Raw genomic sequence first — 14861 nt, forward strand, 5'->3', positions numbered from 1 at the left:
GTATGGAGTATTTCAGTAACCTGTCCAATGTCACTGTCTAGAGCCATGATTTAAACCCAGCTATACTATTTCAAGAATCCTTAAATCTTGTCTTCCTGGTGGCCTCCCCTGAGCATCCTGTATTGGCTGCCCAACACTCCAGCTGGGCACCACTTACACCCAGACAACTTCCTGCATGTGATGCGTTTCATCTGAGCACCAGTGTGTATCTCTAAGCAGCACTGTGTTCTGGGTAGAGCCCTGACTGGGTTCCAGTCCAGACTCTGCCACATGTGAGCCTGCGCATTGCACACATCCCTCAACTCTTCTTGTTTTCTAATCTCTTAAATGGGAATAACAACTCTAGTTCTACAACTCTTTCTAGCAAGCCGTCATGAGGACAATAATATAGCAGATTTGCAAAAGCTACACCTGCCAAAATGCTGTAAACAAATATGAGGTAATATTACACTGGGGGAAGCAGGATCGCAAAGGGGATAAGAGCTCAGTTCTGGCGTTGTGTTGACTCTTTTCAACCCTGGATGTACCTGGACAGTAATCCTGACCTTGGACAGTAACTTATGCTTTCTGAGCCTCAGTTTCCTCATCTATAAAATGATATCGTAATCATGCCTACATCATAGGATTGCTGTGAAGATTAAATGAGATAACAAAGGTTAAGTGTTTACAAGCATGACTAGTGCACAATAAGAGCACAGGTGTGGATAACAGCACATGAAGAGAATGGTCCATCCTCACCACCACCACTAGACTATGCGGTGTTATTCCCCAACACTCACTCTCAGTTCCAGTTAGGCTGTGGTCTGCTCATATGACATTCTGTCCCAGCTCCAGAGTGGGGTAGTCAGAGTTAGCCTGTAGCCCACCTTGAGCGTCTATGTCTCCTGGCTCAGTTACCCAAGCATGTGGTTGTCCACTTGTTCATTAACTAACACTCATTCTACACGGAATGGATTCCTGAGCATCTGCTGTGTGCAGTGTGAAATATGACCTCCATCCTGTGGGAATCCAGTTTTGTGAAAACAACAACAACAACAACACAACAGTACATAACTGACACAGGAAGTTAAGTGAGCCAGGGCTCCTGGTCCAGTGCCCAGTATGCAGCAGGAACTCAGCAGGTACTTACATTGTTTTTTCTACTATGTGTAAACTCCACCCCAGGGGTGTATGTGAGGCTGTCAGAAGCTTGAGGGGGTTCCCAGGCTCTGAGATCTGAGCACACCTACTTCAGTACCACCCTGGGCCTCTTTCTTCTCTTGCTAGTTCTGTGCATGACCCTCCTCCATCTTCCTCTCTTGGTCTTTTGTCCATCTCTCTAGTAAACGCATCCTCCTCTCAGACTCCTGCCGTGTTCCTCTATGCTTGGTATCTGACCCTGTCCCACGCAGATCTGATCCCATCAGATCTCTTCCCATTGATCTTTGTCCCTCAGGGTCCTTGTATTTCTCTGTCTCTCAGACTCTCAGTGCTCTCCTCCATGTCTGTCCCTCTCTCTGGGTGGGCCTCGATAGCTCACTCCCATCTGCTCCCCTCTCTCATTATCCCAGCATCTGTCTCTCTCTTCTCTCTGGGTAGATATGTCTCTCTTTCTTGATCTCCCTTCCTCTCCATGTTTTCCTTTCTCTGGGTCCTGCCCCTCAGGATCCCTCTACCCATGCAGGGTTTTCTTGCTCTCTCTGGTCTTCTCTCTCTCCTTTTGGGCCACTGTCTCTCTTTCAACTTGCTCTGGTTCTTTCTTGGGTGTGTGTGTGTGTGTGTGTGTGTGTGTGTGTGTGTGTGTGTGTGTCCCCTCTCCCATCCTCTCTGACTCTCTCTTGCTCTCTCCCTCTGTGTTTTCTCATCATTTCCCTGGCTTTCTTGTACACTCTGCCCCTCCACCCAGTCTCTCTGTCTCTCCAGCTGCTCTCCTATCCCCCACGTCTCAGATATAGGCTTTCTCTGGGCCTCTCCTCTGCCTCCTGCTTTCAATATTCAGCCTTCGGATCTTTACTCTGGCAACAATAGCCTTGTCCCCTGAGAGGCAGTGAAAACACACACACACACACACACACACACACACACACACACACACACACAAGATTGCTCCTTTCGGAGTCATTCAGGCAAACTAAGAGCCATGAGTCTCTGCTCTACTTCCCCTCACTGTGGTACGTGCCTCCCATCAGGGCCCACAGAGACCACAAAGGGCTTCTTTGGATAAATGTCCTGGTTATTGATTTTGCTTTTCAGCTTCTAGTGACTGTTCCCTGCATGCAAATTTTTATTTCCAACGACCTCTGGTGCAGACACAGTTTTTGAATCTATATCATCCTCACTGAGCCCCAGTCCCTGCCCAGATGAGGTGCCAGGATAAACCCCACCCAGAGGCACCACAACCCTGGGGCCTCTGGTTCTGCTGGATGCACAAAAGTTCGGAGTAGGGAATTTCCTTGTCCAGTGCCAGGAAGTCTTCACCTCCAGCTCATGAAGCCATGAACATGATCACCCTCTGCAGTTGGCTGGTCCAATATTGTTCATCTCCGCTTGCATCAGGCCCACGAAGCCAGTCTTTCCATGAACCTGGATATGCATTGCTCAGGGCCTCTGGGTTATGAGAGTGCTAATCTTCCCCTGGTGCTGTTTAACACTAACCCCTATTCCCCCACCTATAGCCACCACCACTACTTTCCATCACAGAGGAGAAGTCCCCACTCAGCCCATTTCCAGGAACCTCTGGGGCCAGCTCCCTGGTACTCCACTTCACTGCCCCCAATGAGGGAGAGAGCCAGGGACAGTAACACACCTGTGGTTTGCCTCTGCGAGGGTTCCTGTGCCCAGCTTCCCAGGGAGACATCCTCCCACTCTACCCACAAGATGAACAACCCTACCCCAGGTTGTGTGGAAGGAACCCAGGGCCTAGTGAGTCAACACTTGCCTGAGGTCAGACAATGGCCAGTCAGTGGCCCAACCCTGATGAAAACCTGAGTCCTCTGACCCCAACGACCTGTGCTGTTTTCCTCTCCTCTCCCCCCGAGGCTGTGCAATCACAGTAAAAGCCCACACAGGGAGGAGAAGGCCTGGGATGTGCCTCTCATTCTCTGTGACACACATCCCTGCCTTAGCACCCTTGTCTGTAAAATGGGATGCTATATCCTGTGCTAACTTCCTCTCCTGGTTGCTGTGAGAAACCAGGGAGTAAGAGCAAGGAGCAGAGTCTGCAAGACAGAGACCAGCTCCTTGGCTGCCAGATAGGGGGAAGGGAGGATCAGCAGGTGCTGGGCACAGGGACAGCAAGAACACAGAGGACACGAAAGACACAACGGGCAAAAGGAAGAAAGGCAGAAACTTCCAGCCTCCACCCAAAAAATCTTCCCGCCCCCAACTGAGGGAGGACCCCAATGTTTTGCTCTCTGTCAAGCTACCCACGCCCAGACATGCCCTGGAAACAAACCCTGTCTTAACCCCCACCCTCACCTCAGCCCTATTTTCACCCCGAGCCCTGCCAACATTTCCTACCTATAGCTGTCAGGGCCTGGCCTGCTTGTGTGTATTCATGGCAGGGAGAAGGGTTGTTATGTAGACCTGGCGGGACAAGTTAAAAGAAAATAAATATTTCCCATGAAAGTGAAAGAATGAGCCTGGGCACTTCTGCTTACGGGGCCTTACGCGGCCAGTTAGGAGCCTCCTGGAATGTTTAGAGCTGAAAGGGGCCACAGAGGTGAAGTCCGGCACCCTCATTTAATAGATGTGGGGCTGCACAGCTGGCCCAGGCCACACGGCACCTCTGGCGCAGGCCTGGGCCAAGAATTCGGGTCTCCTGCCTGCTACCCCCAGGCATTTCCCACTAACACTCTTGCAACTGTCGAGTTCATGGTAAACATAAGACTTTGTGCCTAGATGCTTGGTGGCTTTTAAGTTTCCTCTAATTGGACTATTTATTGCATGTAAGATTAAAGTTAAAGATGTGCCTGATATTTTATAAATGAAAACATATTGGTATAAGAACAGGCCATATGCGACCAACCAGATCCCCAATTAACTCATCTGAAGCCACAGTGGTTATACCAGCCCCAACCCACACCCTTCTAGAGATGGTGACTCCAAAAGACATTTTCATTTTCTCTGTAGAACTCGGCATTTCATAGCCAGGAACCGTATGTCATCTGGGCTACCCCTCTTTGGCCTGCTGAGCTCTCCTCGCCCCTAGTTTCTGGCCAGACCACCTGCCACCCAGCAATTGTCATCATCCGCAACGAGAGCTCAGCCTCTCAAACAGCCCGGGCATGTTTCCATTGTGCAGGTTCATCTTGTACCAGAGATTCTGAGTTCTGAGTCTCTGGCCTCCTGTGAGGTAGAGGTAGGAGTACCCAGCACCACCTCCAAGCCTGGGCCAGAGAATACTTCCAGAGTCCACTGGGGCGATGGGCCCACAGCACTAAGCAGGTACCCCTTTGCTCACTCTTGCCATGCTAGCCTTCCTGCCCATCCCCCCATAAGAGCTCTGTGCTGGCTGTTCCCACAGTTCAGAACACCATTCCCCCAGATCCTCACATGCCTCATTTCTTGTTATTCAGCTCACAGGTCACAGCCACATCATCTGGGGGCCTCCTACAGTCATCTAGTCATTCTTTTACACCCTCTTATGTTATATTGGGGGGAGTTTCTCCATTTTTTAAACGGCATTACTGAAGTATAATTGGCATTCAATAAAGTACACATTTAAAATATACAAATTGAGGGAGCCCCTCTCTATTATTTACTAGATGGGATCCTACCTGATTCATGAATCGATCAAGAAAGCCAGTTATATCTTGAAATTTAAAAAAAAATTAAAATTAAATGTAAAATTCTATAAGTTTTGACATATGTACACGCCATCACCCCAATCAAGACATTAAATATGTACCTGTCACCCTCAGAAGTTTTCTTCTGTCCCTTTTGGTCCCCCTTTCTCCCTCTCCGCAAGCTGCTCCTGTGACTATAGATTCACTTGCATTTTCTAGAATTTTATATAAATGAAATCATACAGTATGTACTCTTTCTCCCTCTGACTCCTTTACTCAGCTTTATTTTAAGATTCATCCACATTGTGTGTGTATCAGTCGTTCATTCCTTCTCATTGCTGAGTAGTATTTCATTGCATGAATGTACAATTTGTTTATCTATCTGTCCATTGATGTACATTTGAGTTGTTTTCTGTTTGGGACTATAATAAATACAGATACTGTGAACATTTATGGACATATCTTTAGGTAGACACATGCTCTTTCTCCTCTTGGGTAAATACTTAGGAGTGGAAGGGCTAGCTTGTGTGGTCGTAAACTATGATAACCTTTTTAAGATGCTACAATCTATTTTCCAAAATGGTTATACCGTTGTACTTCCTCATCAGCAGGATTTGAAAGTTTCATTCTTCCATATCCTTATCAGTTGTTTCTTTTAGCCATTCTAATAGGTATGTAGTGGTATTTCATTGTGGTTTTAGTTTGCATATTTTCATTTTTTGCCTTTCATCTACCTTCTTTGGTGAGGTGTCTGCTCTTTTATTTATCAACATGATTTGCATGCTTGTATATTGTCCTATCTCCCACCACCCACCACCACTACACTATAAGCTCCATAATGGCTAGGACTGAATCTATTTGCCCCTGTATTCCCTAACACCTAGAACAGTGCCTGGTACTTGATGAGCAGACGCTCAATAAGTTCTTGAGAGAATGAATGAATGGCTCTGTATTCTAGCACCTACTCTGCCTGACTCTTCATGTGACCCTGAGCAAATTTCCCAGTTCTCTGGCCTCAGTTTCCCAGCCTGTAAAATTGGGGGTAGGGTGTTGAATTAAAAAGCCTGAGGGGTCCCCCAGCTCTGACTTGGTCTGGATTTGAGACACATCTGCTCTTGGTCATCTGGGTTTCCCCTCACTCTGCTCTCCAACCTTGGTAGACAAGGCCATGGCACCCCAGATGTCCTTTCACTACATTGACAGGAGAGGGAGCGGCGCCTCTTCTGGGTCTGGGAGCCTGGACCCCATCGCCCACTGCCCGGCATCCAATTAAGGGCACCAGCCACCCCTGAGGCCCCAAGCCTACTACCTTGGCCCAAGGGGTTGTTATGGACCTAGACAGCTTTGTACTCCTGCCTGACTGTCCCCCAAACCCTCCTATGCCTTAGGTATACAACTAGAGCTCCCAGAGCCTAAGAGTCTCCGTCTGCTACCAGATCATGAGCCACGATGTCTCTCATCCTTCCAGGTAAACACGGTGCTGGGCCAATGGGCTGGAGCTTAAAGAAGAAATGGCGGAAAGAAAGTCCCAATTTCAGTCATAAGACAAAAAAGACCTGACCTGGACACTAAACTTCTAGGTTCCAGCCCTTTCATCCCCACCTTGATGTGTGATCTTAGCAGGGCCCTTCCATGCTCCAGCCTCAGTTTCCCAATCGGTACGTTGAGGAGGAGGACATAATGTTCCAGGGGCCTGTTCAGCGCTGATGCCCACTGGCATAGCTCCACCATGGCTGGAGTTGGAATCAGAGAGGCAGCAATATTCAGGGCCCTGCTTAGATGGAGACACCCCAGGTCAAGGTCAGGGCTCAGCCTGGCTGAAGAACAGAAGCCAGGGAAGTAGCCCTTCAAGGCACGCCCGGATGCTGAGAAAGCAGGTCAGGCAGAGCCTGGACCAACTCCTGGGAGCAGAGAAGGAGGATGCCTCAAGCTAAGGAGACACACAAAAGCCTTGTCCAGGGAGGCTGCATGGAATAGACAGGAGGCCAGGAGTTGGCAACTCAGAACTAAAGAGGGTTCCAGCAGCCTGTGGGGCAGCTCCTGCAGTAGCAGGCAACAGGTACTCTGGAAGGGGTGAGATGGCAGAAGGGAGCAGAGACTCTGAGGTCTGACAGGAAGTGCTGAGAGGTGGAAGACTGGGAAAAGGACAGGAGAGTCTGGGATCCTGGGGTAGTGGAAAGATGGAGGCGAGGGGGTGGGAAGGAGGTGAGACAAAGTAAAGGAAGGGAAGGAGAAGGAAAGGAAGAGATGGTGGGGCCACCACTGAGATGAGTAAGAGATGCAGCCAATCGGGGAACTGCAGACAGAGCTGTGAGATCATGGGAGGGGACAACAGAGATCTGAGGGAGGCAGAGGTCAACATGTCCACAGCTGCTCGCAGGGAGAGCAGGTAAGCAGGGCCCCCAATGGAGATGGCTCCATCCACAGACACCTCACATACCAAGCCATCACAGTCATCTGGGAATGCAGAGCCCTGATGAACTGCAAAAATATTTTAAATAAAAGTGTTCTAAGCATCAAAATATTGAAGCTGTTGTTGTCACATTGTGGGTTAGTTGCTATGGAGAAACTCAGCCCTGGCAGCCACTCCAATCAGACCCCATGGGAGACAGGAAATGAGTCTCAAATGGGCTGGTTTAGGGATGGCATCAGGGAGGGGGTTCTTTGTCCAGAGCCAAGAATGGGGGAGGCTGTAGCCGGGGAAGTATCCCACCACCCAGCCATACTTCCTGAAATCACCTGAACTGAGTATTTCCCATTTCTGGAGGCACAGGACTGCAGGGAAACTGAGGCCTGGAGAAGGTAAAAAATTACTTGAGATCACAGAATAAGCCAATGGCATGGCTGAGTCCATGTCCCAAGTGTCCTGCTCTGGGTCCAGAAATCTTCCCAGCATGGTGTTTCTCTTTCCCGGGCATTTCAAAGTGGCCTTGTCTCAGGAGTAAGTCAACCTCTCAGATATGGTGACTCCCTCTCCACTGGTCCTCACACCTGCCCTGCACATTCTCACCTCCAAGCCTTTGCTCAGGCTGATCGTTCTGCCTGAAATACCCACCCCATGTGACGCCCTCTTCTCCAGACAATGCTTCTTGTTCTTCCATCCCTTGCTATATCCTGCATGCTGACCATGCACCCAGCACTGGGGTCAGAGCTGATGTCCTTGCCCACCATCACCTCTCACCTGAATAGCTGCAATAGTCCTTCTAACCGGTCCCTACTTCTACTCTTGTGCTCATCTCATCTACGAGCTGATCTAAGTTACTTGCCGGATCACAGGCAGCCTCATTTCCCCTGCCCCCCTTGCTCACTACCTCCTCACCACGTGGGCTTCCTTCAATTCCTGGAATGTCTTCATCTTTCCTACTTCAGCACAATCACACCTGCTGTTTCCTCTGTCTGGAAGGCTCTTTCTCCCACCCCTCACCTGGCCGACTCCTACCCTCAGTTCTACAGAGAGGATGTTAAGGACCTTCCTCACCCTAACTAAATTAGGTACCCTGGTCATCACTCTTTCTATTAGTACCTGGTGCTTTTTACTCAGTGGCATTATTCCCCACTCATAATTGTATTTCCCTTTGTGTAACTTAAATGTTTGCCTCTCTCATTAGACTATAAACTTAATGAGAATAGTGACCACACCTATCAGTTTACTACAGTATCTTGAGCACCTAGCATAGCTCTTGAAATAGATTAGGGACTCGGCAAATATCTCAAAGAGTGAATGAATGCTGAGCCCCAGCCCTCACGGAACTCACAGACTGGTTAAGTATGAAGTGTGGAAGTGCAATATCTGAGTGGAAAGAGGTCCTAACACCCAACAGAGATTCCTTCTTGGTGCTTCCACAAAGGTTCCCCAACCCATGATGGGAGGATTGGGTTCACTCACCTCTAGCATCAAAGAATTCATCATCCGAGCTCTCCACAGAGTCACCGAGGACATTTCGAAGGTGCCAGGGGGCACCGCCACCCGGGGTAGGGCCACCTGTCAAGGGGAATACACCTGTTAACCAAACCCAATATCATGTTCCAGCATGAAGGAGGTAAACCCAGACCACCCCTGGGCCAAGGGTCAGTCAGCATCCTTGACATCCCTGTCCTCTCCCTTCCAGTGCTCAGTACCTCACAGAGCACTCCCACTACTGTGCTTTCATTTAACCCCCAATACCTACCTCTCTGAGATAGCTCAGAGGGATGGCAACAAGTGTGCCCATTTTATATGCTCTAAAACTGAGATCTGAGGTAGTGAGAGACATTGCCAAGGTGACACAGTGTATCAGTAAGCACAAAGTAAGTTTTGCTGTCCTAACAAATGATCTCAACTGCTTAAGACAACAATGGTTCACTTCTCACACACAAGTTGGAAGGGGCTCTGTTCATGACAGTCACTCAAAGGCGTCACCACCTTATGATGTCACCAACTCAAAAGGAGACCTCGAAGTCTGCCGAAGCAGGGGAGAAGAGCACAGAAAATCACGCCCAGTCATAAAGGCTTCTTCCCACAAGTGACGCATTTCTGTGCACATTTCATTGGCCAAAGCAAGTCACATGGTAATGCCCAACTTCAATAGGGTTGAGGACAGGAAAAGCAGACATCCTGATGCGTGCTAGTAATGTCTACTACATACAGCATGTGCAGGCCAGCCCAGGACTGCAGCCTCCAGCAGAGAAAAAGGGGGACCTGAGCTTGAGCTCTACCCTGCCACTTATAACCCGTGTGGCATTTCCCTTTTCATATTGCAGCCTCAATTTCCTCATCTATAAAATATTGATAACAATCAATCTTGAGCTCAGAAGATCGGAAATAATGCGTGCTCAGCACCTGCACCTCAGGAGTCTCAGTAATGGCAGCTGCTATTACTACTGTCTATAGAGGCCAGGACATGGGGCGGAGGGGTTCTCCGGAGCAGGCAGGAGCAAGGACACACAGAGAATGTGGCCCCTTCCTTGAGCGCTCCCCCAACCCACCTCCTTTCCCAGAACCAGGGGGAGGAAGGCCAGAGACGGACTGGGTACAGGAGCCTCTCTCCCTGCCCCCCATTCCCTGGTCTCCCTCTGCTGGGCACTTTGGGACTCACACGGAACCAGCTGGTGCCCAGCACATCTGTGAACCTCTCCACATGCTCTCTGGGCACAGGAAACAATGGGCATTGCAGAGAGAGTAAAATCTAATCGTAAAAATTAAAATTATAAAGATGTTAGAAGAAAATTGACCTGGTAATTTTCCTGAGGAAATAATCAGAGAAGTACACAAAGATAGAGGTGTGCAGGTGGTCATCTCGGTGTTTTGGTAACAACCAAAAAAAAACTGAAAGAAATCCCATCTGTAGGGGACTGGCTGTACATTCAAAAGCAGTCATAAAGGGAATTCCTTGCAACTGTTAGAAAGATGGGCCATGAAAAGATGCCCATGGAGTACGGATTAGGAGAAAAAAATGCAGGTAGGTCCCCAAATAGTATGTTCCTTTTGACTCCATTTTTGAAAAACATGCTTACATCTGCATTCTGAGGATACGTGTAACATGTTGATTAAGAGCTCAAGCTCTGAGGTCGAAGTGGCCTGGATTCAAGCTCAGGCCTCACCTCTTAGATGCTGTGTGATGTCGGATGAGTCCCTTCACCTCTTGTGTGCCTCAGTTTCCTCAGCCATAAAGTGAGGACAGCGCACACCTGCCTCATGAGCATGTTGTAAAGATTAAATAAAATGCCTCAAAGCATTTAGCACAGGGCCTGGTATATAGCAAGTGTTCACAATGATAATTATTGTAAAAATATATTTAAAGATGCTTTAAAATGTCTGGAAGGACATGCACCAAAACGTCAATAGAGATTATTTCTACCTAATAGAATTTGATAAAAAGAGACAGGGAAAACTCAGCTTTTATATACTGCACATGTAATTTTATGTGACTTAATTTTTTAAATTTATCTTACTTTATCAGTTTATCATGCACATTTTTTAATACTTCTACATCTTTAAAATTGAGGTGCATCTTATATGATGGCATGTCATAATTGGCATTGTTTAATTTTTCCTCTGGGTATAGAAAGTAATCGTGCATCTTAAAATGGATTGCATCTTAGATTCAATAGAAAACACACACACAGTGTTCATCTTCCCTGGGGCTTCATCCCTGGCCACCAGACACACATGTCCTGTCTCTAAAGAGACTTGATTTCCTGTATCAGCAATACCCTTGCCTTAGTTTCCCTATCTATACAATGAGAAAACTGACAGAGACTGTCCCTTGAAACTTTTCAACTCTAACTGGTGTTTGAGGAGCCTATCTGGTACACAGTAGATGTCAATAAACAAGTGAGAGGTAGGCATTACCCCCAGCCGTGGCTAGAGTGCACATTATGATGCAGTCTTGGGATGACCTACTGCAGCCCCCACTCTGTCACCCTGCAGCATGCCGACACTGTTCCCTGCCCTGAACCCAGATTCCAGAACATAAACTGGTCCTGAAGGGGAAGGTCAACCCAGGGACACAGCCTTCCTGCCTGTCCCTCCTGCCGTACCCACCATGATCTGCCAAAAATACACCTACCTTGGGCTCCATGGCTTGGAATCATGCAAGAAGCATGCTCTGGGACACGGAAAAGGCAGAAGCCACCAGGAACACTGACCTGGGAGTCACCTCTGGGTGCAAAGCTGGGTCTGTCCCACATTCCTCATGGGAACCCTTTAAATTTTTTATTCTCACCCACTGGTATGGACAGCACGACAGTCTGGTAAGCAATTTCCTACGCATAGGCCCTGGGTTTACTGCAAAGGAGTTTGAGAATCCAGATGCACCACTGCTGTGTATTTCTAACGTGGATACAGGACTGTTTCCTAAATGAATGTGGAGGGAGTTCTAGCTAGTACAGTAAGACAAGAAAAAGAAATAAAAGGTATACATATTAGAATGAAAAAAAATAAATAAAACTGCCTTTATTCTCAGTTGGCATGATTGTATATACAGAAAATAATAACTCTACAAAATCTATAAAAAACATCCCACTGGAACTAATAATTGAGTATAGCAAGATCTCAGAAAACAAGGTCAATATACGGTCAATTGCACTCCTATACATCCGCAATTACCAACTAGAACCTGAATTTTAGAGACCAATACCACTTACAATAGCACAAAAATAAATAAATAAGAATAAAAAGAAGTACTTAGGTATAAATTAAATGTATGTGGAAGATTTCAATGACTCAAAAAATACATCGCTTAAAATTCTTCCTGAGTTTACATTAATTTTATATATTTCTCAATCAACAGATACTAAAGGTATAAAAATTATCACACATTCTATATTAAAATGCAAATATCCCTTGCTGTCCAAACTTATTCCATTCTATTTTTAAGAAGGAAGAGTTTGGATAGTCAGGACAGTCATATTATCTTCATCTGTTTGATTCCTGAGTTTTGGGTGGTGAGCAGAAAGAGTTTAAGTGGTGATGGGTACATCTGAAGATTTATCTGAGTCTATTTGGCTCCTGAGTTTGAATAGCAAGGGTTCAGGGAGAAGATCCTGGATGTGGTGTCCCTCATACCTGTACAGCGTACACTCCACCCAAGAACAAAGACAAGGACATTTCTGCCAACCTCCCCCTCATAAATATGCTAGAGCCTGAGGAAATGAGGAAAGCCCTAGAATTTGTCCCTCCCTCACCACCCCCACCTCATTCGTCCCTTCAGGCCACCGTCATCCTAAGTCACTGCAACACAGATAACATGTGTCATGGGTGGGCCATCGTGGGAGTCCCAGCTGGGAGAAGTGGGCAGAGGGAAGGCTGCAGGAAGACCAGCTCAGCTCCGTTTGAGGGAGGTGTTCTCTCAGCTAGTGGTAAGCAGAAAGGGAGGGGTTTGGGGGCGTCAAAGAGAGCTGCCCATCCCACAGGCACTGTGTTAAGTGCTGGAGACATCAGGATAAATAAGAGGGACAAGATGGGGCTCTCACAAAGCTTACATTCTGCAGAGAGCCAGAGGAGACAGACCTGGAACAAGTAAGCAACAAGGATAACTTCAGCAGTAGAAAACAGCAATGGACAGAATATCTTGGGAGGGGTATGAAGGGAAGATCTTTCGGAAAGGTATCAGGGGAGTAGAAGCTTGAATGATGAGCAAGAACCAGACATGCTAAGTGTATATGCACACATGCCCCTGCACACACACACATATGAGATGGACGGGCAGAGCGCGAGAGTAAGAACCTTCCAGGATGAAGGATCTGCAGGGCAAAGTTGCACATGTGAGTCTGGCACATTTGAGGGACAGAAAGAAACCCGTTTGGCTGGAGGCAGTGATGAAAGAGGGAAATAGGTAGAAGAGGAGGTGGGAGAAGAAATGAAGCCAGAACAGTTGGGTGTTGCCTGTCATGGATGGGAGCTCAAAACATGTGAGTTTTAAGGTTCCAAGCCCCAGCCAGAATCTATAGCCCACATACTTCAAGAAGAGAGGGACACAGATGCCCAAGGAGGTCAAGAAGTCTCCTGAGGGGCAGGGAAAGTATAGCACAGGTCAGGTGTGCTTAAGGCCACACACAGACTTGAGAGTCAGAGAAGGTGGGCACCATGATCCCAGAACAGCAAGAGCAAAGGCCCAGAAGCTCATTCTCCTTGAGGTGGGTCCCTGACCTACACCTCTCTGCATTTTCAGTGTCCAGTATGCAGTCCCAGGAGGGAGAGAGCCAAGAAGAGTTTTTGGCTCACAAGAGAATTAATAAAAATGATCTGCTGAGTAAATACAGCATGCCAGACATTCTGCTAGCTGCTTCATAGGTATTATCTATCTTAACCAAGCCCTATGGAGTAGATATCATGAATCCCCATCTTATACCTAAGGAAATACTTAGAGATGGGAAGTCCTTTGCTCAAGGTCATAAAGCTAATAAGTGATGGAAGCAGGATCTGAACCCAGATCCACCTGACTAAAAAGTTTGTGCTTAGGATTATTATGCTGGGTGCTTTGTATCAGTGCTCAGGGAGGGGGTCCCAGGTCTCCTCCTCTCTCTTGGCCAGTAATACCCCTCTCACCTGCTGCTAGGTAGTTGGGCAAGGCACAGGAGGCCAGCCCATGGCTGCTCGCAGTGGCCCAGCCCTGGGGCAGCTCTCCCAGTTCTAGAACAAATCCACCCACCGGATCTGCAAATTAGTGTCTGGGTATCCTTGTATCTGTGTGAAAATCTAAATGTGTGTCCACATTTCTTGGAGAATGTGAGCCTCCCCAACCAGCCCCATCCCTGAGACACACACTTGTACACAAGTTCTCATGTACTCTCTCCCTTATTCTCTTTCTCATGCTCTCTTATGCTCACTCAGTCTTCTCTCTCTCTCTCTCTCTCTCTCTCTCTCTCTCTCTCACACACACACACATCGGCTCCCAGCTATGGGTAAAATCTCAGCAGAAAGGTTAGAACATGGGTTTCAGAGCTACACAAAGCTGGATTCAACACCATCACTTCCTAGTCTATGACCTGAAGCAGATTAATCTCTCTGAGCTTTACTTTCTCATCTGCAAAATGGGTATCAAAGTTCTTACCTCACTGTTAGATTTAACAAAGGTCATTCACTAAAGTATTCATCACTGCCCGGCACTCAGAAGATAACACCCCTCATCAGCTGCAGGATCAAGGTTCAGGCTCTGGCAGCCACCTGTGCCCTGTGGGGCTTCCAAGCAGCCTCGAGGGACCCTCCCCAAGGCTGCAGATTTCCTTCTGTGTCCTCTAAGACCCAGTCTACACTCTCCAGGAGGCTGTCCTTCTGTCCCACTTTCGCTACATTTATTTAAAACTCTAAATCAGGATAAAAGATAAAGGGGAACTATCTCACCACTTCCCCAGCAATCCAGAAAGAAACAAATGATCCTTCACGCCCCATGATGCCCTAATCTCCCAGCAGAGCTCCAAGTTGGGTCCTGTGGTAGGACAGGCTACTGGAAGCCATCTCCTCTCTCTCCTGGTCCATCTACCTACTAAGTGCAGGTCCAGTGTGGTCTCCTGGACCTTGTCACAGGCCTAGGTCTCTCCAGCATGAATGCAGCCAGTAGTCCTGGTTTAGGTCATCTACTGTACACACCCATCTTCCCCACCTCAGCCCTGGCT

At 47.7% G+C, this 14861-nt stretch overlaps 1 protein-coding gene across 1 annotated transcript in view; it reads right to left on the bottom strand.

The window, feature by feature from the left end:
- PITPNM3 (PITPNM family member 3) overlaps positions 1-14861 on the bottom strand; it is an 89071-nt gene that overhangs the window by 63432 nt on the left and 10778 nt on the right. The window contains exon 2 of the mRNA XM_016138754.2: positions 8653-8748. Coding sequence (XP_015994240.2) covers positions 8653-8748 — 96 coding nt within the window. The remainder of the gene's footprint in view (positions 1-8652; positions 8749-14861) is intronic.

This window comes from Rousettus aegyptiacus, unplaced genomic scaffold, assembly GCF_014176215.1.
Source record: "Rousettus aegyptiacus isolate mRouAeg1 unplaced genomic scaffold, mRouAeg1.p scaffold_m13_p_6, whole genome shotgun sequence".
Lineage (NCBI taxonomy): Eukaryota > Metazoa > Chordata > Mammalia > Chiroptera > Pteropodidae > Rousettus > Rousettus aegyptiacus.